The 26,138-nt window shown below is 34.6% G+C and overlaps 4 protein-coding genes across 4 annotated transcripts; all 4 read right to left on the bottom strand.

Annotated features, from left to right (window-relative positions):
* Positions 1–1,529: 1,529 nt before the first annotated feature.
* TAS2R7 (taste 2 receptor member 7) lies at positions 1,530–2,620 on the bottom strand. The gene has a single exon (XM_025403412.1). It carries the CDS (start codon positions 2,557–2,559, stop codon positions 1,603–1,605), a length of 957 nt encoding a protein of 318 aa, XP_025259197.1. The 5' UTR covers positions 2,560–2,620; the 3' UTR covers positions 1,530–1,602.
* A 3,502-nt stretch (positions 2,621–6,122) lies between these two features.
* TAS2R8 (taste 2 receptor member 8) lies at positions 6,123–7,385 on the bottom strand. The gene has a single exon (XM_025403404.1). The coding sequence runs from the start codon at positions 7,077–7,079 to the stop codon at positions 6,123–6,125; it is 957 nt and encodes a 318-aa protein (XP_025259189.1). The 5' UTR covers positions 7,080–7,385.
* A 1,807-nt stretch (positions 7,386–9,192) lies between these two features.
* On the bottom strand, positions 9,193–10,256 carry TAS2R9 (taste 2 receptor member 9). The gene has a single exon (XM_025403711.1). It carries the CDS (start codon positions 10,168–10,170, stop codon positions 9,235–9,237), a length of 936 nt encoding a protein of 311 aa, XP_025259496.1. The 5' UTR covers positions 10,171–10,256; the 3' UTR covers positions 9,193–9,234.
* Positions 10,257–24,076: 13,820 nt separating this feature from the next.
* Positions 24,077–25,213, bottom strand: TAS2R10 (taste 2 receptor member 10). The gene has a single exon (XM_025403413.1). It carries the CDS (start codon positions 25,130–25,132, stop codon positions 24,209–24,211), a length of 924 nt encoding a protein of 307 aa, XP_025259198.1. The 5' UTR covers positions 25,133–25,213; the 3' UTR covers positions 24,077–24,208.
* Between the last annotated feature and the right edge of the window lie 925 nt (positions 25,214–26,138).

Genomic DNA, 26,138 nt, shown 5'->3' with positions numbered 1-26,138 from the left:
AGCCTTCAAGTTTCTTTTGTTTCTATGCCTAAAAAATTAACACAAACTTCGCCTTGGCTCAGTTAGGGTATGGGGAAAGGTATTCTTTGAGACAGTATTAAAAAAAACTAAGCTTTAGCCTATGCATCTAATTTTCTTTTCTTTTTTTAAAATTACAAGGTACCCAAAGCATCTTTGTAAATTTAGCAGTTAAATCAATGTGTATCTTTTTCACTTTCAGAGTCAGAGAGGAAAAATGAACAAATAAAACTAGTATAAAACTAATTTTGATTTTTACCAAATTTATTGATGAGAACATTTATATCTCTTTATTTGTAAATATTTTCTTTTTTGTACACAAAGTTCCTGGCTACTCTAGGCTGGTTAGTACAGGATTGATCATCCCAAAATATCTTTGCCACAATACAAATGATGTGCTTTTGATGGTATGTCCCAAATGCATATTTCCTTTTGTGGCCTGACATATGGTATTGTCTGGAGAATATTCAATATATGCTTGAAAAGAGAATGTGTTCTCTCTTCCTTTTACGGAGTCTTTCATAAATATCAGATCGGGTTGCTTGATAGTGTTTGTTAATGTATTCTATATTCTTACAGATGTTTTGCTGTTCTACAAATTACTGAAAGAGAATCATTGAACCCTTTTTAAAAAAATATCTTATATACAGTCCAAACAATGTTTCCCTGGGGTGTAGAGATGATCTACATTGAGGCAATATATCCTTTGAGAGTTTTGACATTTTAACATAACCATATATAAGCTTTTGATTGAAGGTCTTATCACAGCATCTTGACAATCACTGCCTGGTGCAGTCCGTGGAAATACCTCTTTTGTAGAGAAATTTTGTTTGATAAATAATTGATAGTTCAATTTAGGCTTCTTATTTTATAAACATTTTCTACATAAATTTTCCCTTTTTACTTACAGATTATCCTTCATTCATTGACCTGCAATGCTCAAATAATCTTTGAACTTACTCTGACAATATATTTATCTGTAACATATACCTTCACTGTGATTATAATAAGATTATTCATAGAATTCCACAGCATTTATTAAGAACTGTCACTTTAGTGAGTCTTTGCCAAAAGTAGAGCTTTGCAGGGTGATCTGAGAAGAACAATCTAACGAAGACTATGAGAAGGAACTAGTTGCTTTTCATAAAGATGCAAATAACAGCAAGATCCTATTACAGTTCTTTTGAATTAGTCACACAACTTTGCATCTGGAAACAGGGTTTAGAACTATGAAAATGCCCTCTACTCTCAATAGTTGATATTAGGATATTAATTTCTCTTTGTTCTGAAACATGTTTTAAAAAACAGCAACTCTAAAGAAAGGAAGAGTGAGAGAAGAGAGAAACAGGGAGACACAGACAGAGTCAGACACAGAGATACAGAGATCCAGCCAGCTGTACATAAGATTCACTACATTACAATTACAGATATACTAATTAATTAATTAGTGTAATTTAATTAATTAATTAAACAGATATACTAATTGATTAATGGAGTCATTAATCCATAAAACATTAATGCAACAACTGAAGTTAATTTAGAAACATCTTATCTTTGTTTGTCCTAGAAAAGCTTAGTTTTTCTTCAGATCTGTTTATGTTGTTGAAATTTTCTTCCTTTTAGAATAGACATTACTGTCCAAAGCACCTTTAGAGATGCACGTCTTAATTTATTGTTCCCCAGTATTAGGATAAATGAATGGCTTGAGGGGTAGATTAGAGCTATGAACTCACCAAAAATCACAGCTAATTCCGTCTCTGGAATAAAGTAGCTGGAGGTGGCGATGAGAAAGGACAAATAGTAGGCAATAAAGAGGAGAAGGAAGGAAATGACAGCTTTCAGGGCTCTCACGTGGGCTTCTGTGCTGGGGTCTCTGCACCCTGTGGCACTGAGCTGCATTCGCCTGATATGTCTCCGCAGGGAGAGGATCAAGAGGAAAAATGACACCAGGCACACAGAAAAGGGGAGCAGCGTTACTAGGTTGAGAAATAACTTGGTAGAAGCATGTTGAGCTTTAGTTACTCTGCAACTCCAAGTTAAGTTTGTTTTCCTCTTTGCCTTCACGCAACGCCTGAAATCAGCATTCAAATTCTCAGTGGCTGGAAGGTTAATAAACACAGAGAGAACCATGCACCCCAATAGAATCCAGGAAATCACCCTGTCAATTCTCCACTTCATCCAGAGGAAAAGTGGGTGAAAGAAATTAGCTATCTTGAAGAGATAGTAAATGCTGAGGCAGGTTGCAAACCAGATACTTAAATGGTTGGTTAGTGTCCAGAAGAAGTCAATGATTCTCATTTGTTTACCAGTGGCATAGACATCTGGATACAGCACCAACATAAAACAATCTAATAATATTACACATAATAGACAAATTCTGGAAATGGCCAGACTTGTGAGGATTAAATCAATGGAGGCAATTTTCCTCTTCTTGACCCAGTCCATGCAGTTTACCAATCCAATGAACGCATTCCCTAAGATCCCCACTGAAAACTCTCCAATTGCTAAGAATAGTAAAGTAGTCTGTACTTTATCTGTCATGTTTAAATAGAGAAATACGCAATTAGTTTCTAGTTGACCTGATGGAGTTTGACATCCACACCTGCTTCTTAGATTTTGATGTAGTTTTGGACTCTTTGTTGTAGTCTGTCTTGTGATGGAGACTGGAATGATAAATGAAGACTGGAGCTATCTTCATTAAATCCTAATTAGTCTTGACAAACAATGTGGTTGGTGATCCTTGGTCTGGCCACTGTATGCCCATTTACCTACTCAGTAGGTTGTAATTTTCCACATATGGTTAATTTAGGCTGAGCTACTTTACTAAGATGCAAATTCAGTCAATTCCCTTTCATGGTCCTGCGTTGTCTTTCTGAGGCTAAGGTGTGTGCATTTTGGATTCGTTAATTTGTGATGTATATTAGTAACCTCAATAGGGTTTCTAGATTTAGCAACTAAAAATTCAGGACACCCAGTTAAACTTGAATTACAGGTAAGAAAATGAATAATTTTTTAGTGTATGTCCCAAATTGCTTAAGATCAGGGCTTTCAGGAAGTACTGAAGTTCAAATTTGATTGAGTGCTCCATTGTGGCAACCTAAACATCAAGAATTTGGTAGCAAGTATAAAACTAGCAAAAATGGAAATTTATTGAAGAATTTTTATTTTCCTGAATGTTAATATTGATAATTAGTCAAGAATCCAAAATTTGGTTCCATAGTGAGAGTTATATATTTTCAGGAAATTTAAAAAGTTAACACTAAACATAGATTATTTGATTCCAAATAAACTTTAGGTCATTATTTTGGCCATTCAGATGAACAGTTATATGGCATAGTGTCTCTTTAATACAACACATTGTCTTATTGACCAAGCGACATTTAATGGTTACTTAACAATGTTATATATAATAAGGTAGAGGACCTATAATAAAAAAAGCTATTGATTATCTTAAAATTTTTCATTTTCTCTTAAAATGTTCTCAAGGAAACAAGGTAACGTCTGTTACCTTGTTTGTGGTGATGATATCATGGGTCTTTGAAATTGTATACATTAAATATATGCAGTTCTTTTTATTATCTTTAAATTTTTCATTTTCTCTTAAAATGTTCTCAAGGAAACAAGGTAATGTCTGTTACCTTGTTTGTGGTGATGATATCATGGGTCTTTGATATTGTATACATTAAATATATGCAGTTCTTTTTATATCAATTATACTTTTATAAAGATTTAGAAAAATTTTAAAAATGTTCTCAAGGGTAGTTGTATGCATGACAGGGAAGATAGTAAAATTCTGTATTTCATTCTTTCCACATTCCTTTATACAAACTGCATGAGTATCTAGATCCTCAACCCTTCTAGCAGCAGACTGAAGGTTAAACTTTCCACATCTCTAGAGATGTATTCTTAGTTTGAAATAGCTTCTCTACTTTAGAGTTACTGAGAAGTGCTTTACTACATGATGTTTCCATAGACTAGTTTTTGGGTACTCACATCTTCCTAGGAACGCATGTCTTCTCTTATCCTTCCTTAAAGGACAAACCTTCATTCCAGAGATGTAGCCTCAATTTTGGACAGTCTGCATGATTATGTCGCCATGTTCACAGAAAACTGGAACATCACCTGTGATAGGATGACCTTGGAAATGATCCCTGACCTAGACTCATCATTTCTTTTTATTTATTTATTTATTTATTTATTTTTATTTTTGAGACAGAGTTTCGCTCTTGTTGCTCAGGCTGGAGTGCAATTTCGGCTGACCGCAACCTCCACCTCCCAGGTTCAAGCGATTCTCCTGCCTCAGCCTCCCAAGTAGCTGGTATTACAAGCATGTGCCACCATGCCTGGCTAATTTTGTATCTTTAGTAGAGACGGGGTTTATCCATGTTCGTCAGGCTGGTTTTGAACTCCCGACCTCAGGTGATCTGCCATCCTCAGCCTCCCAGAGTGCTGGGATTACAGATGTGAGCCACTGTGCTTGGCCTAGACTCATCATTTCTATCCCACAGTGTATCCCGGTAAATGAAGTGCTCACAGGAACTATGATGACATATTTGCCCAAATTATTTTTAGACTTTTGTTTTGTTTGGTTTTGGAAACAAATGTAGATCTTATGCATACCAGTGTTCTATAGCATTAAGTTATGTGAATATATAGTTAAGAAAAAAAGTTCTACAAGACAGCATTTTGTCAAAAGCCTACTACTTTGAACCCCAGTCACTGTGGTCACTGGAGATGTTTGAAACATTGGAGAGGCAAGAAACAAAATACGGAAGAAAAAAACTTAAGCCTAATGGAGTAAAACCTTCTCAAAAGTACTAATTCAATAAAACATTTATTTCATCTAAACATTTAGAAAAATATAAAATTCATCCTAGTATAAAATCTACAGGTCCATCAAGAGAACATGAATTCTTCCATCTTGTACAATAAAGAGTAACATAAACAGCTAGCATGTTAAAATACAGTTCATAAATTTATATACTTAGGGCTATAAATATTAGTAATATACAGAGTGAGTTTTGCATAATAATAAGACAATTGATAATTTTCAGGTAAGTAGTATTTTAGTTACAGTAAAAGGAAATTAGTAGATTGAAATGCATCAGAATTAAACATAGAAAGTAATGGGAGTAAAAGCGACAATGTACAGCCATGTTAGAACGTACACAACCTGAGATATGCCAGACCAAAAGTTTCAATAATATTATAGTGAGGATGGATTTCATGTTCACAGAAAAATTAAAAATTTTAGTTACTTATTTTCCTTCTTTTTAAATAAAAATTATTCTGTATTTTTTGTAAACATTTGTTGCTTATTCCAGTGACGGTATGTGCTTATTCCATGGTATATGCTAATTTCTTCCCAATTCATTTCTTTTGTTAAGTCCTGAGTGAAAACCTTTGCAGGGTCTGGCTAGAGAAAAGAACCTGGGTGGGCAGTCTGACTGATATTTGTTATCCCCATTCTTTAATCCAGATTGTGAAGAGGGCTTAGGAACACCCCTTAGTGAGTGGTACTTGAATGGGTTTGATTCCCACCCAGGTGCTCCATGAAAAGCAAGTTGTTTGAGAGGAAATTTAATCTCAAGGAAAATAAATAGCATCAGAACAAGGTTAATCAGAAAATATTATCTAGGAGACTACAGAAAGCATCATTCAGGAAAACCAAAGACCAGAGAAGATCTGAGTTCCTAGTCAATAAGCCAAATGGGAGTGACTCAGCAGAGCCATGAAAGGAGCACAGTTAAGGAGCGGCAATAAAAATGTATGACAGAGAAAAATGAGAAATCAGTTACTGTAGCTCAGGTTGACTTTACCATGAGCCAGAGTAAAATCTAAAAAGATTTTAACCAGGCAATACATGCCTAACATTTGCAGTGAGGAGACAAGAAGAGAACCATGAGCTCTGAAATTCTTCGAGGAAAAGGAGTGTAAAGATGAGCATTTCTGGGTTGTAAAGAGATACAAACGATGTGTTCATTAGTTTGCTACTAGATCCTGATAATACTTAAAGATACGCATCTAAAATAAATGAGATAACTAGGGAAAATGAGAATAGACTTATAAGAAAATTATATTTTTTGTTAGTGAATATTTGATTTTTAAATTCTATTTATACGACTAAGATTTCCTATCACGCAGGCAATTTTTCTACACGTCAGCATTCTGACAGATGCCTGCCTCAGTTTGTTATTTAAAATAATTAAAATAAGTGAGTGACCCGAGGGATAGAGAATTGCTACAATCTCTCCAAACGCCATAGCTAACTTGTAGTTTGTAAAAAGATAGCTAAAGTTCACCAAAAGAGAAGTAATATAGTATAGGAAAAAAAAGAAGATAAGCAAAGTCATAGTTTTAATGGCTCTCACATGAGCTTCTGTGCTTGGGTCTCTACCGCCAGTAGCATAGAGTTTTATTTGCTTGGTATGTCTCCATAAAGATCTTACTAAAAGGAAAAATGACATCAATGACACAATAAATGGGACAATTGCAAGCAAGTTAAAGAGAGTCAAGGGTTCAAAATATGGCATTTTACTCACATGAAACATTTCAGTAACGTTTCTTTTATGTTTGGCAATTGCATGAAACCTATAATCATGACTCAGTACTGTTGCTATTATAAGACTGACCAACAAGGAAATGGCAAAACATCCCAGCAGGATCCAGCGAACCACCATATCAATTTTCCGCTTCAGCCACAGAAAAAGTGGGTGAGAGGAATTGGCTACCTTGAGAGAATAGAAGACATTAAGGCAGGCAGTAAACCACATATTTAAGTAGTTGGCAAATGTCCAGAAGGTACAAATAACTATCTGTAGTTTACTTTTTGTATTAACGTCCGGGTAAAGTACTATTACAATGCCATTTATAACCATTACACTGATCAAACAAATTCTGGAGATAACTAAATTGGTGAGGATGCAGTCAATTGTGGAGATCTTTTTCTTCTTAATCCAGTCAATCCAGTTGACTAGTCCAATGTATCCATTCCCCAATATTCCTATTATGAATTCTCCAGTTATTAGGATTATAAAGATGTTATCTGCAGGACTGAACATGTTTGTAGAGAGAACAATCTGATGTCAAATATCACTGTAGATGAGCAAATTTACAGGTGATGTGTTGAAGCATGATAAATAAATTCTTCGAATCATGCAATAATGTATTCATCTGCTATTATTTTGACTTTGTTATCATTCCAGAAGTGTTCAGCTCTCCCCTGAAATAGGATTGTCTCTACATTCCTGAAGAAGAAACCAACTAATTGCTCCAAATGAGCAGCTTGACTACTTATAGCCTGGAAAAATTATAATTGTTACCCTTTAGTGAGTGATAACTGACATGCTTGGCTGAAATTGCTCTCATGCAAATTCAAAGAGATTTTATATCACGAATTTGCAACAGACTTCTTGCTGCAGCTCTATATTTGGACCTTCAAACTGAGTTTTGAATAGGGAGTCACAAAAAAAGAGATAAATGTTTGATAAAAATCCAACTGTGTAATTAAAACTTCATTTTCATTATGTAAGTAATAAATAAGCCACAAATCAGTTCTCCCAGACGCAAACAAATTTTCACTTTGGAAGTAATTAGTACAATTAGATTGTAGATAACATTTAGTCAGAGGATAATAATTCTTGTCTTCATTTAAATGGCTAATTAGGGAAGGATATGATACAAATCTAATTATAAATGACATTTAATTTAGGCAGGCACATGGCAATATTTATGAAGAATTTGCCTTCTTTTCGGTTGTTCCTTAGAAGTGAAATATGCCAGGTAAAGATTTGTTATCTTCATTTTCTTTAATGTGAGAAATACCCTTGAAGACAATTCACTTCCTGAAACATTGTCTCTTGTATAATAAGCATTGTAATCTAAAATTAGGGAAATTTAAGTTTTACATTATTCTAGTTCCAATCAACTCCTTTTACAAGATTTGTAGTCTCACAGTGCATATTATAGTCATATTTCTAGATAGGGCAAACACATAAAAAAGTAACTACTCGGCAGACTGAGGCAAGGGGGATCACTTGAACCCGGAGGTGGAGGTTGCAGTGAGCCGAGATCGTGCCACTGCACTCCAGCCTGGGTGATACAGTGAGGCTCCGTCTCAAAATAATAATAATAATAATTTTTTTACCTGCCAGTATTTCCAAAGAATAGGACTAATTCTACTATTAAATTGAATTTATTTGTTTTGGGGTGAGGGAGAGTACAACTTAGCCCCAAATACATTTAAATATAGATAATAAAAATCACAATACACTAGGGATCTTCTTGTATTTAAATAGTTCTAGAATGTGTGCAACACATGCAGGGTTTTTTCTATTTCTGACACTTGTGTAATGTGTAACAGGAAAGCATAAACTTAATAACTTAAAGAAACCTAGTTATCCATAAAATATTGCTGGAAACAAAATAGAAAATAAAATGATGCAGAGGGAAAAGAACATGTCAGAGATTTCTGAGTTAGAAGGCTAGAGAGAACATTCCAAAAACTATTTGGGAACTGACTTCTAAGATTGCCATCACCAGCTACAGTACTTATGAACAAGCCGACTACTGGCACCCTCAACCTTCTTTCTCAAGGTGGTTCTGCTATACATAACTGTGCCTCCTCTCCTGGTCAAACCTTCATTCTTGAGATTATACTCCTTTTCCCACATCATATATCATCCTAGACAGAACCTCATTAAAGACTGTTTTTCTCCCTTCTTGATCAAGACAAACTCTTCCAGAAATGGAGGGGATAGGGCAGTGAAGATAAGGACCGGCCTTCATTTCAAAGTAGAAGTTGTTTTGCATGATTGATTTTGTAGAAAGGGTTGATGAGTTCTGAAATCTTTTTCCCAAAGCCCATTTGCCTGAAATTCTTCTACTCATTGAATTCAAGGCCTTTGCCAGTATTTGTCGGAAAATAAGTAGAACCTCTTTGCATTTAGTCAATGACATGAAATGATGAAATGTTAGTGTGGGATTTAGATTCACTTTTTCTGCAATGACAAGGAATATGTGGTGCAATGATAACATTAGATTACCAAATAAACAAGACAAAAATGTGAAGGAACACAAAACAAATCTTCAGAATCATGGTAGACATTAATGACTTCCAATAGCATGTAAGAGAAAATGAATGCAAACAGAAGGGAGAATACCTGTTGTTGATTTCTTTCTCCTTGTAGTCAGGCTTTATGGGGTTTTTAGGGGTCTCTATGGACCAAAAGGCTTTCTTCTTCTAAGGAAACCCTTCACAAATCTTAGCATCTTCAGAAAAGCTTCCCTCAACTTGCTGTTTCCCATGATTAGAATGAATGAATGGCTTGATGGGAAAATGACAGTTACTATGTCACCAATCATCAACACTAATTTTCCCTGGGGAATCAGAGTGCTAGAGGTCATAACAAGAAAGACTGGGTAGTACACAATGAGGAGGAGCAGAAAGATGATCACTGCCTTTATGGCCCTCATGTGGGCCTCTGTGCTGGGGTCTCTCAACCCTGTAGCATGCAGTTGAATCTGCTTGGTGTGTCTAACTAAGGAGAAAAGTAACAAGAAAAATGAGATCAGGCAAAGGATAAAGGGAACCATCGCCCCCAGGTTCAGGGTTAACTGTTTGAAAGCACCTGGAATTGTACTCACTTTGAATGCCCAAGTAATGTTTTCTTCATGACTGACCTTGAAAAGGTGATACCACATACCATTAATTGGAAAGCTAATAATTAAGGAGATAAGAAAGGACCCCAGAAGAATCGCAAGGATGACCTTGTTGATCTTTAGCTTCAGCCAGAAGAAGAATGGGTGGGATATATTGGCTATCTTGAGTAAATAGAAGATACTGAGGCAAGAAGTAAACCAGAGACTTGAATTATTGGCAAATGTCCAGACAGCATCCATAATGCTTTCTAGCACATTAATGTCATATGTACCTGGAAAGAGCAGTATAAAGAAGCCATCTAATGATATTACACACAGCAAACAGATTCTGGAGATGGCCAAGCTGATCAGGATGATGTCAATCAAGGAAACATCTCTTCTTTTGAGCCAGTCAATGCAGTTAACTAGTACAATGAATCCATTTCCCCAAATCCCTATGGTCAATTCACCAGCAATTAAAATAATATATATTGCCTCTATTGTACTTGGCATACAAGCAGAGACTTCTGATTTTGAATATCACTGATGATGAATTGACTTTCAGCTGACCAGTGAAGAACAATGTATCTGTATACCACTTAGACCGTGGTATAATTGTCTTTATCTCTCCTTTTTGTTGGCAGAGGAAGATAGCCAGTCCTGCTCTGGGCTAGAGCTGCTTAAAGACTTCAATGATTGGGGCCAGTAATTTCCTTTGGTGTGGTGCAGTGATGACAGAAGGGCTCTAGGATGCAAATGGGAATGGATCTGGTTTCTTAAATTTGCACAATTTTTCTTATTTTAAGCTCTGTATATTTTGGATTTATCAATAGAGCTGTTGACCAGGAACTTCAAGGCGTATCAATTGCTTGGAAAATATGGCTCGAATTTAATTTGCTGGCCGACTATCCACCCTTGTTAGTATATTGGCATAGCTATCGCTATTACAGATTCTAGGTTTAATGTGTTAGCTTGTGTAGCCAGTTTACTTGCTTGGTTGACTAAAGCTTTAAACAAATTGTTGCTAACATTAAATGAGGCTTAAATGGCACAACTAGTGGAACGTAGAGGAAAGAATCTAAGGGTTTAGGAAGATAGATAGGAGTATTAAGGTGCATTTATTGTATGGGAACTTCACCTTCTCCCCATTACATGACTTAAGAGGGCCAAAAGGACACTCCATTCACTAGGGCATTGAGAAATACATTATTGAGGTAATTCCCAGTATCCTCAAAAAGCTGTGCAGTGTTGTCTTCTCAACAGAAGGTACAACGGGGGAAATAAACATGAAATTGTAGAGTTGTCAGTAAACGGGACACAGAAAATTCTGGTTTAGATGGTAGGGTTTCTTTTTTTTTTCTTTTTTTTTTGAGATGGAGTCTTGCTCTGTGGCCCAGGCTGGAGTGCAGTGGCCGGATCTCAGCTCACTGCAAACTCCGCCTCCCAGGTTTACGCCGTTCTCCTGCCTCAGCCTCCCGAGTAGCTGGGACTACAGGCGCCCACCACCTCGCCCGGCTAGTTTTTTGTATTTTTTAGTAGAGACGGGGTTTCACCGTGTTAGCCAGGATGGTCTCGATCTCCTGACCTCGTGATTCGCCCGTCTGGGCCTCCCAAAGTGCTGAGATTACAGGCTTGAGCCACCGCACCCGGCCCTGATGTTAGGGTTTCTTAGAGTGTTCTTGCTTTGTACCTGAATGTAGCTTCCGTACATAGAAAAAATAGTCAAAATACTGATCATTTATCTTTAGAATGGAAACAGATCAGTCTGAACTGTGAGGAGGACAAAGAGCAAGAAACTAAAAAGCCTGAGAGATATGCAAGACTCCTCAATCTGAACTGAATAATAAGAATACATGCTCTGAATTTTCTTAGCTCTATTTTTTGGCAGTAGGTGTATTATAAATATTAGTATATTAATTATGTACACATTGGAAACACACAGTTTGTTTTATTGAGACACACTGAAACATGTCATTGGACGTAATAGAACATATTTGAAATGATAGAAAAAGGCACACAGCAATACACAGTTTCCAGAAATTGTATTTTGAAACTAATATTAAATTTTAAGGCAATATTAAATATTGCTTATCAAACAAACAATACAAAGTATTTAATGAGATAATGTGTCATATGTTCAGAGTTTGACAAAATAAAGAGATAAAAATTAATCTTGCAGATTTTTATGAGAAAGTAAATGGCTATTGTTACTCTATTAAGTGAAATTTGGGGTTTCTTTCATGCCTCTCTGTGAATTTTGTTTCTGAAGAAATATCAGATTTCACAACTCAAAAATATGCACTGTGCTTGTCATGACCAAAGCCATAGAAGAGGTAATATTCTGAGAAGGACTTCACTAAAGAAATTGATTCGCATCCAACTGACAGACAAGGTTGCACCATGTTTACATCTCAGGGAATGCAGTATTTCATTATTTTGATTAAACTTTTGGAATGATAAAATTTTGAGGAGGGGAATAAAATGGGTTGAAGGTTATTATTTGGAAATGGAAGTACTCTGGGATCAATTTATAATGTCCAGAAAAGATGAAGATGAAAATATATCGTGTAGGTGGTTGATTAATAACTGACATTTTAAAATTTCTTGGTAAACCCAGATATAGAATCCAAGTTTGCCTTCTGAGTCATGGTCTTTTCCCCTGCATCCCTTCTTTTCTTTAGCTGTGTGGAATACTGATCAATTTAAGGAGGTTATTATGCCTATATTCAAATGTAAATGCAAATATGCTATAGTATATGACCAGAGTTCCCTAAGGGCCTATACTTACTAAAATGCCACCCTTTTATCTTTTCTTGCTATAAATTAAACCCAAATGATCTCAATTTATTTGACACCATTGAATATGTGTGTGTGTGTGTGTGTGTGTGTGTTATTTGCCCTTTGGATTTAATCTTAGCATTGAGAAGTTAAAGAGCGATCCTAGCTGACAGACTTTAACATGTCTTTCCATTGCAGAAACACTTTAATCTAGAATGTTAGTTTATTGATCATTTCTGTCTCCACTAGAAAACAAATGAAATGCTAGGAAACTTATGACATCATTTTCTGTATGTCTTTCCATGAGAAGTGAGCAAACACAAACCTACTTAGGCAGATATTTCTTAAATTTCATTTTCTTTTCTTTGTTGAAATACTGTTTACCATTCTTTAGAATCTTACATCTTTTACAGGCATTTGTCCTCGAATTATGCCACTGATCATTACTGATCAGGGGAAATGATTATACGCTTCATATTTGTAAATCAAGAACAGAATACTGCCGTACTGTCCTATTTTCTGACAACTTATATTTTGAATAGTTGCTGACTTTATCTTCCACCCCATTCTAAACTCTTCACTGTATCCATTGGGATGCCTAGTAAACCATTAGCAGAAGTCTTATATTCTCATTCATTTCTCTGACAGTTCACTTTATCTTCTTCATTTGAACTCGAGGTTCTGGAACTTTTTTGTTCAATGGACTCCTTTTCCAGTCTGGCGCATGCTATAATTTCAATAAATAAATTCAATAAATATTTATATTTATACTTATATTCAATAAATATATTCAATAAATATTCAATAAATTTCAATAAATTTGAATAAATATGTTTTTAAATGCATGAAATAAAAATATTTGAAATTTATAAGGAATCCGTATATATATATGACTTTTTCCTACAGTATGAAATATATTTTTAATATAATATAGGAATTTATGTGCTTTTTAATTGACATAACAAAAATATCTGGCAGAAAGACCAGTGATGAAAGTAAATAATAAGTGGCACCTGTAACAACAAAGATTTTTGACTTCCGAAGTAAAAAAATTAGAGACTGCTGGTATGATATGTGCTTGTTACTTACATTCAAGACATAAGAAATACTAGATTGAAGCTAAGGATTAATAAAAATAAGTATATAATTTGGTGCCCCTCCCAGTTTATTCATCACTCATGTCCATGGATCTTTTTATTTTAGTACTCTACAATTAAATCCTGTGGCAGCTGTTTTCTCTCTCAGACCCTCAGAGAAGTGGGTCTAAAGCTGGGGTGGGTGGGTGTTTTTCTTTCCCTCTCTTGTAACTTCCAAATTATTCTGTTTCCTTTTTTTTTTTTGAGACAAAGTTTCACTTTATTGCTTAGGTTGGTCTTGAACTCCTGGCCTCTAGCGATCCTCCTGCCTTGGCCTCCCAACGTGTTGAGATTACAAGTGTGAGCCACTGTGCCTGGCCAGATTATTCTCCCTCTAGTCCCTCATAAGACATACAGCAGTTCGTTATCTCCTGTCATCATTCTATACAAAACATTACCTTTCCATGTCACAATCATAAGCCAGTCTTCCTTCCTTGATTTTTGCTTTCTACCTGAAATTAAATAGTTAAATATATTAAATTTTACCACCATTCCTTTTGTTAAAGTTCCCCTATCTTTTTGTTGGATGAAATAATCTTCTATTTAAAAAAAATTCATTCAGTAATCTTGTTTGTTGTATTTTTAATTTTTAAAAATTTAATTATTATGGACATATAATAATCGTACAGATGTATGGGGGTACATGTGAACCTCATGAAAACAGGGCAATATAAAGACCCATGTTGGGAAGGGATGCCTTGAATGAGAAATATGCATATTTAAGAAGAGGACAGTCTTAATGGAGAACTATATAGATTCAATAATTCAAACATAAAACACCTTATAGCATATTGGGAGTAGTCTTGTCTGTTTGAATAAAAATGGCAAAGAAATAGAATATTTGGGATCCATGAAGACAAATAATTTATTTGCTAAATAACAAAGTTTGGACAAGGCTTGAAATATATATAACAGTTAAGAGCTTTAGCTTTGGTGCCAGACAGCTGGAGTTGAAGCTCATTCTCAGTTTTATTGTGTGATTTAGATTGTGCCGAATCTTTTCTTTCTCCAATGTGTAAAACATTGATCATAAAAACTAATCCTCAAATTCGGGTGAAATTACAAGGGAACCCAAATACCCAGAACAATCTTTAAAAAAGGAGAACAAAGTTGGAAAACTCACACAATATTTTTATTTATATATATATATATATATATGTATGTATGTATGTGTATATATATATTTTTTCCTGCAGGCCTCATTAAGGCTTCCCTGAGCCCTGGGCTGGCTTCTGCCATGGCAGATACCAGAAGCAGCAAGCCTTGTCCCTGTTCACAGAAGATTCTAGCCAGATCAGGAGCTGAAGATAGCAAAAGAGGGAGAAGTCTAATCCACAGTCCCAGGCCCTGGTGAGTAAGGTCTGGTGCGAGGAGAAAGTTGATGATATGGAAGGGCGTTCCAGTCCTGCTCCTTCTGCTTGGAAGTGGAGAATCCGGAGAACCTGGGGGACGCAAGATGGACAGGCTGCTCCTTGAGAACATCCAGCCTCCTAGAGAAGATGGTTGCTGTCAAGGTGACTGAATGAACTCAACTATGCCTTGTTATTTTAAAGCCCATTGTCTGCTTTCTGAACTGACAATCAGGAGTCCATGTGTGTCTTAGAGAACGATTGTTCATTGTAGTAGAACCCATTGGGAGAAGTCTCTTGGCTCATGAACTCCATCTGGCCACAGCTGATTGAATTAGGGGTGGATACCTAACCCAAGTGGAGCCAATCGTATTCTGTGCCCACTGCAATGTAAGATGTAAAATAGGTATTTTTGTCTCCTTGGATCAGTGCTGTATCTTTGGTGTCTAGAATTCTGCCTACTGCACAGTAGGGGCTCCATGAATATTTAATGAACAAATGAATGAATAAATCTCTGTGAAGAATTTGGAATTTTGACCTTGGAAACGCAGAGAATGGGAGTTGTGGAAACTGAGTCACATTGGCTGCATAAGCTAGAAAGAATACCCATTCCTTCCCATATCTGAGGTCCTTGGGGCTATCTCAGTCATGACTGAGTCCTGACTCTTTCTAAAGATGATTGGACTCAACTCTTAACTTTAGGACAGGATGGCTCAACATCCTAACTATGAAGCTCCTTCCTCCTTTCCTGCTTACATTCATTTCTGTTGCAACCCAAAACCTTTAATGACATGCTGAGAAATTTTGCACCTTGACATATCCTGTTCCCCACCCTAGGAGCTTCTCTAGGAGTCATAATCACTCCTGGCTGCATCTTGGGCTGCATCCAGATCTGCCCCACTGCCACCACCCCCGGCTCTGTGGGCTCTGGCTCTTAAGACTACAGGGACCCAGAGGCAGGAAAAAGTGGCATCATGGAATTCCATGTCCTTTAGGGCAAGTGGGAAGTACTATGCCTCTTCTCCTTCCAAGACCCCTCACTACATCCTGTCCTCAGATATGGCTCTTGGGCCCCTCAGGTCAGATACTCCTAATTTTTCATCTGCTTTTACTTTACAGACACAAAGGGGAGATACCAAAGAAATCTACAGATTCATTCAAAGCCTTATTAAAAATTCTCACAGACTTTTTCAGAAACAGAAAAATTTATCCTCAAATCCGTATGGAATTACAAGAAACCTTGAATTTCCAAAACAATCTTAAAAATTGAGAATTTTTAAGCTGGAAGGCTCGCACTTAATATTTTTAAAATTCACTACATTACTTCTCAACCTTTTGGCTAAAGTCAAGTATAAAACTTACTACAAAGATATGATAATCAAGACTGTGTTTTATTGGCATAAGGATAGACATATAGACCAATGTAATAGAATTGAGAGTCTTGAAGTAAACCCATGTATCTATGATTAATTGATTTTGACAAGTGTGTAAAAATTCTTTAGGGCATAAAGAGTCTTTGACAAATGATGCTGTGACAATTAGATATCCACATGCAAGAGAATGAAGTTGGACCCCAAACTTACAACATATACAAAACTTAGCTCAATATAGATCAATGACCTAAATATAACAACTAAAACTAAATACACTTAGAAGAAAATCTAGTGGTAATCTTTATGACCTTGGATTTGGCAGTGGATTCTTACATATGACATGAAAAAAGTAAGCCACAAAAGAAAAAATACTTAAATTGGATTTCACACAAAATAAAACTTTTGTTTATCACAAGCCTCTCCAAGAAAATGAAAAGACAATCTATAGACTGGGGGAAAATATTTGCAGATCATATAACTGCGGTGACTTTAACATTCAGAATATGTGAAGAATCTCTACAACCCAACAAAAAATCCAATTTTAAATTGGGCAAAAGATTTATAAATGTCTAATAAGCACATAAAAAGATGCTAAGCATCGTTAGTCATTGGGGAAGTGCAAACCAAAACCACAGTCACGTATTACTTCACATCCACTAGAATGGCTATAGTAAAAATCTTGGAAAATAACAAGGGTGGGCAAGGATGTGGAAAGTGTGGAACTCTCGTACATTCTTGGTGGAAATGTACAATGATAAAGCTACTGTGGAAAACAGTTCAGTGCCTCCACAAGAAGCTAAGCCTAGGAATTGCTATATTATCCAGTAATTTCACTCTTAGTATATATTGAAAACAGGAACTCAAACAGATACTTATGTGCCAGTGTATATTGCAGCATAATTCACAATAGCCAAAAGGTAGAAATCACCCAAGTGTTTTTCAACAAATTATGGTGTATACACAGAATAAAATATTATTCAGTCATACAAAAGAATGATGGTCAGATACATGTTAACATACTGGTGAGCCTTGAAAACTTTCTTAGTAAACTAAACCAGATACAAAATGAGAAAATCTGTGTGATTCTATTCATATGAATTATCTAGACTAGGCCAATTCATAAAGCCAAAAAGCAGATCAGAGGTCACCAGGAACTGTGGGAAAGGAAAATAGGGAGTTACTGCCTAATGAATCTAAAGTTTCTATTTGTGGTAATGTAAAAGTTTTGGACACAGTTATAATACTTGCACAACATTGTGGATGTAATTAGTGCCACAAAATTATACACTTAAAATGGTGAAAATGACAAATTTGTTATATAAATTTTATCACAATAAAATTAAAATAAATGTGTAAATTAAAAAAATTAATATTCCAGACCATAAAAACATGCAGCATGGAAATGGCTATCAGGAGATAAGAACAAATTAAACTTAATTTTATACGAAATGAAGATAAATAAAGATAAATGAAGATAAATCAATTTTAAACCCAGCACATGAAAATTTGATATCAATAGAAGACAGGAAAGGAAAAAAAATCTAAAATAAAGCATTAAAATAGAGTAAAAAGAAGAAATGAGAAGATAGAAAACATTATAGTCACAATTACATTAAGTGTAAAAATGTTTCTCAATAATAATTTTGAGATTACGTTATTAAATAAAGGGTCAAAAATGAGATATTTGTTTTCTACAAGAGACATTTAAAAAATAAAATGCAGAAGTGTTGAAAATGCAGAGGTGGAAAACACATCATCTAGAAATGATAAATGCTTGAAGTGATGGATCCTAAATATCTTGACTTTTATTACACATTATATACATGAAACAAAATATCACATATACCTTACAATGTTGAACAAATATTATGTATCAAAATAAAATAAAATAAAATAAAATGTAACAAAATTAAGGAATTTACCAAGGGCGAAATAAAATTTAAAGCAAAAACTTTCATGACAAGGGTTTTTAATATTAGTAAAAATAACCATAAGAAAGTAATGACCATGAATAAAAATGCAATTATCAACATTGCTTCAAATTAAATGCAACTACAAATAAAATAATTATGAGCATAAACAAATCAGTAATTGTAAGTGTAGGTTTACTAATTTAACTATTGGAATTTTTCATATATTAAAGATGTAAACAAGTAATATTAATGTTGTTCATCTAATGTATATACATTTAACTTTAACACCATCAAACTCATTTAAAGAAAATCAGTCACAAAAATAGATCATACATTGGGCCAAATAAATCTCATCCTTGGCCAAATATCATACACATATGCTGTCTGACCCAACTTAAATAAAATAAGATATCAATACAAAAGTTACCTTTAAAAATCTCATTATTGTCAAATATCTCTTGCATTAAAATGAAAGTGTAAAGAATATTTTGAAATTCTTTGAATTGAATACAGTATAAGAACCATGTGTCAACATTTGTGGAATACATATAAGTTGATATGTGGGCAGAAAACATACAATTTTGAATACCTTTACTGAAAAAAAAAAAAGAAAGATTGAACAAAGCTAGTGAAACAAACAACTTTTGCCTTCAAAAATATGGCAAACTGTCATCCTAAGCAAATTAACGCAGAAACAGAAAACCAACTATCACATGCTCTTACTTCTAAGTGGGAGCTAAACACTGGACACACAAATGTAAAAATGGCAACAATAGACACTGAGGACTAAGTGGAGAGGGAGAGATGGCAGGGATCGGGGGGTAAGAACTGTCAGACTACCTGTTGAGTACCATGCTCACTACCTGGGTGATGGGTTCAATTATACTCCAAACCTCAGCACCAAGCAATATAATCTGCTAACAAACCTGCACCTGTACCCCCTATCTAAAATAGAAGTTAAAATTATTTTTATAAATTTAAAAAAAATGTATAAAATATATGAAAAACCAGATGTCTGAAAAAGTCCTTCCAGTCCAGAAAAGATAGAGATACTGAAAAAGAAGCCTTCAGAATTATTTTTAAAGTGCATGGTCCAGCTGTCAAGAGAGTTAAAAAAGAATCCTCAGATGCCAAAAATGGTGGGAAAGTGCAAATCATGAGAGGAAACAGTGCCGAAGATAGAGTGAGTCCCTAACTAACTATCTTGGAGTTAGATAGAGGAGGTTATCTATCAGAGGGCATTGTCACTCTCCTTTAAACCAGTGTTTAAACATTTTTTTATTTTGTTATTTTTTTAAATTGATGTTTTGAGGTGAAAAGGTATATGCAAAACTATCCCTAAAGGCTGACGGAGCCGAGAGGCCAAAGAAAGAGGCTAACAAATCTAGTTTCTCAGAAAGAAATATTTATTTATTTATTCACTTATTTATAATTTTTACTCCAACCACTTTTTGGGTACAAGTGTTTTTTTGTTACGTGGATGAGTTATATAGTGGTGAATTCTGAGATTTTAATGCACCCATCACCTCAGTAGTGTAAATTGTACCTAATATGTAGCTTTTTTATCCCTATCCTCCCTTCCGACCTCCCCCTTTTGAGTCTCTAAAGACCACGATATCACTCTGTATTTCTTTGCACACTCATAGCTTAGCTCCCACTTATAACGGAGAACATACAGTTTTTGGTTTTCCAGTCCTGTGTTACTTCGCTTAGAATAATGATCTCCAGGTCTATCCAAGTTGCTGCAAAAGATATATATATCTTATACATATATATATCTCTATATATATATATCTTAGATATATGTTATCTCTTTAAAAGAAATAAATATTTAATAGGAACTTATAAACAGAGGCAATGTCTTGGGTGGCCGCAAGATATTGGATCCCCACACCCGCCCTCCAGAAAATATCCTTTATATATTAAGGTTTTTGGGTAAAACATGTGCAGCTACTCATACCTCAGACTCTCTTGCTAAAACTTACGACCACTAAGAAGGTTAGATAAGCATCTTTATGAGGGGTCATCTATGTCACAGGAATTGTTTAAAGAGCTTGCTGCAGAACACATTGGTATGCAGGAGATAAGCATCAGTGGCTGTGGTAGTTTTGCTTCAGGATGGCATCACTCTTTCTATGCAATAGGCTATTTTCCTACCTCATATAATAATAACTGTACACATTTATCAGGTACATAGTGATGTTTTGAAACATACAATGTATAGTGATTCGGTGGGTTAATTAGAAGATCTATCATCTCAAACATTTATCATTTCTTTATTGGGAATATTGAAATCCTCCTTCCTGATATTTAAAACTATGTATTATTGTTAGTTATAGTCATCCTATAGTCCTATAAAACACTAGAACTTATTCCTCCTATCTAGCTGAATTTTGTATACTTTTACAAATCCCTGTCCTTCTCAGCCTCTGGTATACTCTGCTCTTCTTTTTACTTCTATGAGATCTTCTTTTTTTAGTTTTCTTATATGAGCGAGAATGTGTGGTGCTTAACTTTTTGTTTCTGGCTTATTTCATGTACCATAGTGTCTTCCCTTTCCATTCATGTCATTGCAAATGACACTTCATTCTTTTTTTAAATTATTATGGATAAATAGTATTCCATTGTGTATGTATACAGCATTTTCTTCATCCATTCATAAACCAGTGCTTATGTTTTAAAAGATCATATGCATGTTGGATAAGATACCTGACTTGGACTTCTCCAAAGTTAGAAGTGAGATTGGATACTTTCTATAAGCCAAGGCCCCTGAAATGCAAAACCTTAATAGACAAAGGAGAAAATAATACATGTCCAGCAAAAGGCTAAAGTAGGAGTACTAAACACTCAGCCAGGGTAGTTAATTGAAAGAGAAATGTAAAGGGGAATGAAAGAGGAATGTTGCTCTAAGAATTTGTAACATTAGCCTTTCACTCATGTATATTTGGGGCTAGAAGTTAAATTCTATATAGCCTAAATCATTGCAAACTGAAAAGTTTAGCTTAAAGAAGTTGAGACTGCAAGTGACTCCAGTCAGCCTTCACAAAGTCAAACTCTTTCTGGCAGATGTCACTGTAAACCTGACCTCAAAGAATTCCCACAGATAATATTCTAATAAAACTGAGTTCAAAATAAAATCATAAAACATGTGAGGAACAAGCCAATATAATCAAAAGTTAGTACAAACAACAAAGTTAGTCATCAGAGCTACAAACGCAGCAGATATCAGAATTAGAGCTTATGCAGTCTATGCAAATGCTGGGGAAGATTCTTTTTCCATCCTTTGTTTCTCAAAGCAAGTATACTAAACATATTTTTTCACATGCCTCATCTTTTATTTAATTGTATTTTTCATATGACATAAATTATTGCATACAAAATTACATCATAATACAAGAAAATTAAAATTATATATAATCCCAATATCCATAGATAAAGGACCTCACAGTCCAGTTTATGTATAAATCTAATCAAAACGGATTTTTAAAGTAACATGCTTATTATCTAACTGTCGTCTATCTATGTTGAGATCTATTTTACAATGTATGTAGAAATATGTTAACAATGGTTAGTTGAGTACTGCAAATGTGCATAATCAAATTCTTCTTTATATATTTTTGTGTTTGCTAATTTTAGATGCAACAAAACTGTGTTTTATAGTAGAAAATGGAGCTTTTGATGAAAGGAACAGGTATCAGTAAAAATAAGTTAATATCAGCAAAAATAGCAGAAGAAACCATAAATCAATATGAGATCATGTAAATTACCCACTTATTTCCCCAAACATTACAAACTAAATTACTTACTAAATAGCAAATTAAGAAAAAAATCATAACACATATATGGCATAGTGTTAATGTATAAAGTAGTCACAAAATTGGTAAGAAAAACTATGACATGAACAAATAAGGAGAAAACAATGAACAATTCCCAAAGTGTATATGCTATTGGTTAATCCTGTAATAATGCTTAACTGCACTAGTAATCAAATATATGTGAAGTAAAGATATTTTTGCGATCAAGGTAATAACATTAAAAATAATAACCTGCTTGATTTCGAGACTGGAATAAGATGGATATTTTTTCACTATTAACATATAGGTTTACTACTTCTACAGAGCAATTTATCAGTTCTGCAAGGAATTTATCAAATTTCTCCCCATTGGAATTTTCCTTAAAAATAATTTACATATTACTCTGTCTATATACTAGTCATACTGGACCTTTAGTTTCTGGAATACCCTCTACTCCTTCTTGCTTCAAGACCTCGACATGATACTTTCCCACCCCAAATTTCTCCTCCTTTGTCCACCTTACCTCCTACACATTATTTAGATACCAAATTAAACCATTAACCTCAGTGACATCTTGTCCATTCCCATGACCAGGTGAGGTCAGCATCCTATAGTTTTTCTCTCCCAATATCATAAATGTAGTTGTTTAAGTTAGCTAGCTATTCATTTGTTTTCCATTAGAATATATTTTCCATTATATTGATGTCTTGTTCACTACTCTGTCCTCAATACCTAGCCAAGTTAGCATTCAAATAGTATTCATATGAATGAATAGTATTCATGCTCTATAATACTCATATTATGTTTATTTCTAACAGTGGAAAACTGAAGACAATTTAAATGCAAACGATATGATAAACATTAAGTATATTCTTGTATATTTGCAAGGGGAGTTATGTACCCCTTAAAATGATTAGTATAAGTAATTTGAAAACATGGGAAAATGAATAAATTCCACATTATCAACATAATCTATCTGGAGAACATAGTTCTTTATACAGTATAATTTCCAATAAGCCAATATATTTGGTTGAAATAGGCAGCTACATTAGGCTTTTTTTCCTGTTATCTCTTTATCTGTACATTCTAAACACAATAGTTAAAAAATATAAAAATATTGATTTGGAAAGCTGACATAGAAAATGAATTAAGTCTTTATATTTGGAAATATTTCACTCATTAGGCCGTAAGTATGAAATCAAGGCACTTTTGGAAGTTGCCAAAATAAGTCACTGAGTTTATAACCTGAGTTGGACATAAAATTTCACTTTAAAACTCAAAATTTGAAACATGTCTGTCAATGCAAGTTTGTGTAGATGAACATGTGTGTGCGTGCATGTGTGTGTGTGTGTGTGTGTGTGTATGAAGCTCTAAGACAGAACATTTCATATTTCACACAGATTCTACCCTGTGTTCATCTTGTGTCCTTTGGTCAGGGACTGTGTTGAATCTTGCAGCCTTTGGATCTATGCTTCTAGAAAAATCTTTACTCAACTTTAATTGGTTCATAATCTGCCTTATCTCAAATCACTGATTTTGAAGAGTATATTTATTTCATCAGTGTTTTGATCCCATATCCCTCAACTAGACTCTTGTTTCCCTAGCTATATTTCACAGACCTACATCTATTACTCTGACTACTTGCTACACATCAAACATACACCACTAAAAGAGGATGTTAGATTTTAAAAAATGAAAAAATAACCCTTTAAATAATTAAAATAGCATACTGAAAAGAAGCACCACCATCTATCCTCACTTCCATGTTCTAAATGTCAAGATTGATCTAATTTTCTTTCTTTCTTTTTTTTCTTTGGGTTTTCTTGGAGAATAGGTGTCCTTGCTTCGGAAAAGTCAGGTAAAGCACAACAAGAATAGCACAATAAGCTCTTATTTTAGAGCTTATTCTCACCGTTATAATCTTTACAGGGAATAGTCTCCAGGCTGATGGTTTTCCTCTAGGAAGTTTGTGGGAAGAAGTTGCAGGGTGGGGAAGCTGACTAAGCCACTGAGTTTGCATGTGAGATTAAAATCTCCTCAAAGACGAGATTCCCTGAAACGTAGTCAAAACAATTATGGAAGATTTCAGTGATCTTTAATGACACAGTTAATAAAACAAAGCAAGAATGCTGCAGTGCAGTGAAACAGATCTTCAAGGATTTATTCACTGGATTCTTTTCATGGAACATCCATATCTCCCCAAGGTGTCTATGGGGCTCTGAGAGTTTTCCTTTCCTCACAGCACTTCAATTGCTGTAGTACCCTCAAAGAGGCTTGCTTTAGCTTGCTGTTTCCTCGAATTAAGATAAATGAGTGACCCCAGGGATAGATGGCTGTGGTTGTCATTCCAAATATAAGCAACAGTTTGTTTTCTGGCACAGTAAAATACGATATTTCTATGGCTATGCCTATAAAATACAAGATAAAGAGGATGATGAAAGATATTAAAACGTTCATTGCCTTCACATGAGCTTCAGTGATGGAGTCTCTCAGTCCTGTCACATTCGATTGCATCTGCCTGTTGTGTCTCCAAAGGGAAATGATCAACAAAACACTTGTAATTAGGGATAGTGTAAAGAAGAAAATGACTCCCAGATTTAGCAGAATCTGTTTAATAAAGTATTCACTTTTATACATGTTGAGACGCCAGACTGTGTCATTCTTCATTTTAAGATCATTAAGAATCTTCGCAATATATGCAAAATTAAGTAAGCATGAAATAAGTAAGAATCCCATCAGAAGGGGAAGAACCCTATTTATTCTACTCTTCAACCAGAGAAATATGTAGTTGGAAAAATTTGCTATCTTCAGGAAATAGAAGATACTGAGGCTGGTGGCAAACCATATACTTGATTGATTAGTAATTACCCAAAAGTAACTAATATATTCAATTAGGTTACCAGAGGCATAAACATCTGGAGAGAATATCAGTATGAATCCATCTGTAATTATTATCCATATCAGAAAAATTCTAGAAATAGCTAAGCCGGTGAGAATAAAGCCAATTGTAGATAACTTATTCTTGGCACAGTCAGTGCAGTTTACAAGTGCAATAAATCCATTCCCTAAAACCCCAAATACTGACTCACTAATTACAACCAAAATGAGGATGCCTTCCACTACACTTAGCATATCTGCAAATTCTTAATATTGCTTCTGTTACGTCTATCTTAGATTACCTGCTGCAGAACGAGGCATATATTGGCTGCTTGATGGAAGCATGACTTTCTTCTCATTTGTTATATAAAGACTTGAAATTGCCCCAGTAATGGCTTATGATGGAATTAGAAATTTCTTAATGAAGACCTTTCCAAATATATCTATAAAACGTAGCTAGTCTAGAGAATGTATGTTCAGACTGAATGCCTATCTATAATTTGTTAAAATGCAAATGAAAATTTGTGTTTCATGGATTTTACATGTCCTCCTGAGACTACTTTACATTTAATAAATTGAATTGTAGAGAAGGAGTGCCAAACATATACTTATAGAATGTAATGCAAAACAGAAACAAAATACTTGACTTTATCTTTTAAAATATCAAATCATTATTTATGTCATTTATAATCAATTTATATTTGTAAAGAAAATACTATGTAGAAGTGAAAAACAAATTTAGCCATTGTAGATACCTACTCTAAATGATCAATTTAATTTTTAATTAAAATTTAAGTTCGACTCTGGGTATGACAAGTTTCACAAATGTATCACAAAACTGTTGCTGTTGTTGTATACTTATGGTTATTACACCCTTGAATGCAGAAGATTATGTTGACTACCTTTGACATGAAAGGCTCTTAGGAATAATCTCTTCATTTAACACATTACTGTTTGCTGGCACCCATTTATTTATCCAACAAGTATTTACTGAATATCTAGATACAACAAACTCTCTCTTGATCTTTGAGGGAATATAGTGGTAGACAGAATCTCAAAGCTTGTATGATTTAAGGAGTGTATATTCTAATGAGGGAGGAAGGAAACAAGTAAATCAACATACTGATCTAAGAATTAAAAGTGAAATTAAAAGTGAAATCTACCATTTATTGAGCTTTTATTATATTCCTAGCACTATGTTAAGTATCTTAAGGTCATTTTTGTTCTCAATTTCACAAGCCTTCAATCCTTTAAAAGAGGG

This window comes from Theropithecus gelada, chromosome 11, assembly GCF_003255815.1.
Source record: "Theropithecus gelada isolate Dixy chromosome 11, Tgel_1.0, whole genome shotgun sequence".
Classification (NCBI taxonomy): domain Eukaryota; kingdom Metazoa; phylum Chordata; class Mammalia; order Primates; family Cercopithecidae; genus Theropithecus; species Theropithecus gelada.
Note: the sequence above shows the minus strand (reverse complement) of the source record. Positions and strands in the feature narration are given on the sequence as shown.

Excerpts from the sequence above, each read along its gene's own strand:
- TAS2R7 (XM_025403412.1), bottom strand. The coding sequence starts at position 2,559 with ATGACAGATAAAGTACAGACTACTTTACTATTCTTAGCAATTGGAGAG.
- TAS2R8 (XM_025403404.1), bottom strand. The coding sequence starts at position 7,079 with ATGTTCAGTCCTGCAGATAACATCTTTATAATCCTAATAACTGGAGAA.
- TAS2R9 (XM_025403711.1), bottom strand. The coding sequence starts at position 10,170 with ATGCCAAGTACAATAGAGGCAATATATATTATTTTAATTGCTGGTGAA.
- TAS2R10 (XM_025403413.1), bottom strand. The coding sequence starts at position 25,132 with ATGCTAAGTGTAGTGGAAGGCATCCTCATTTTGGTTGTAATTAGTGAG.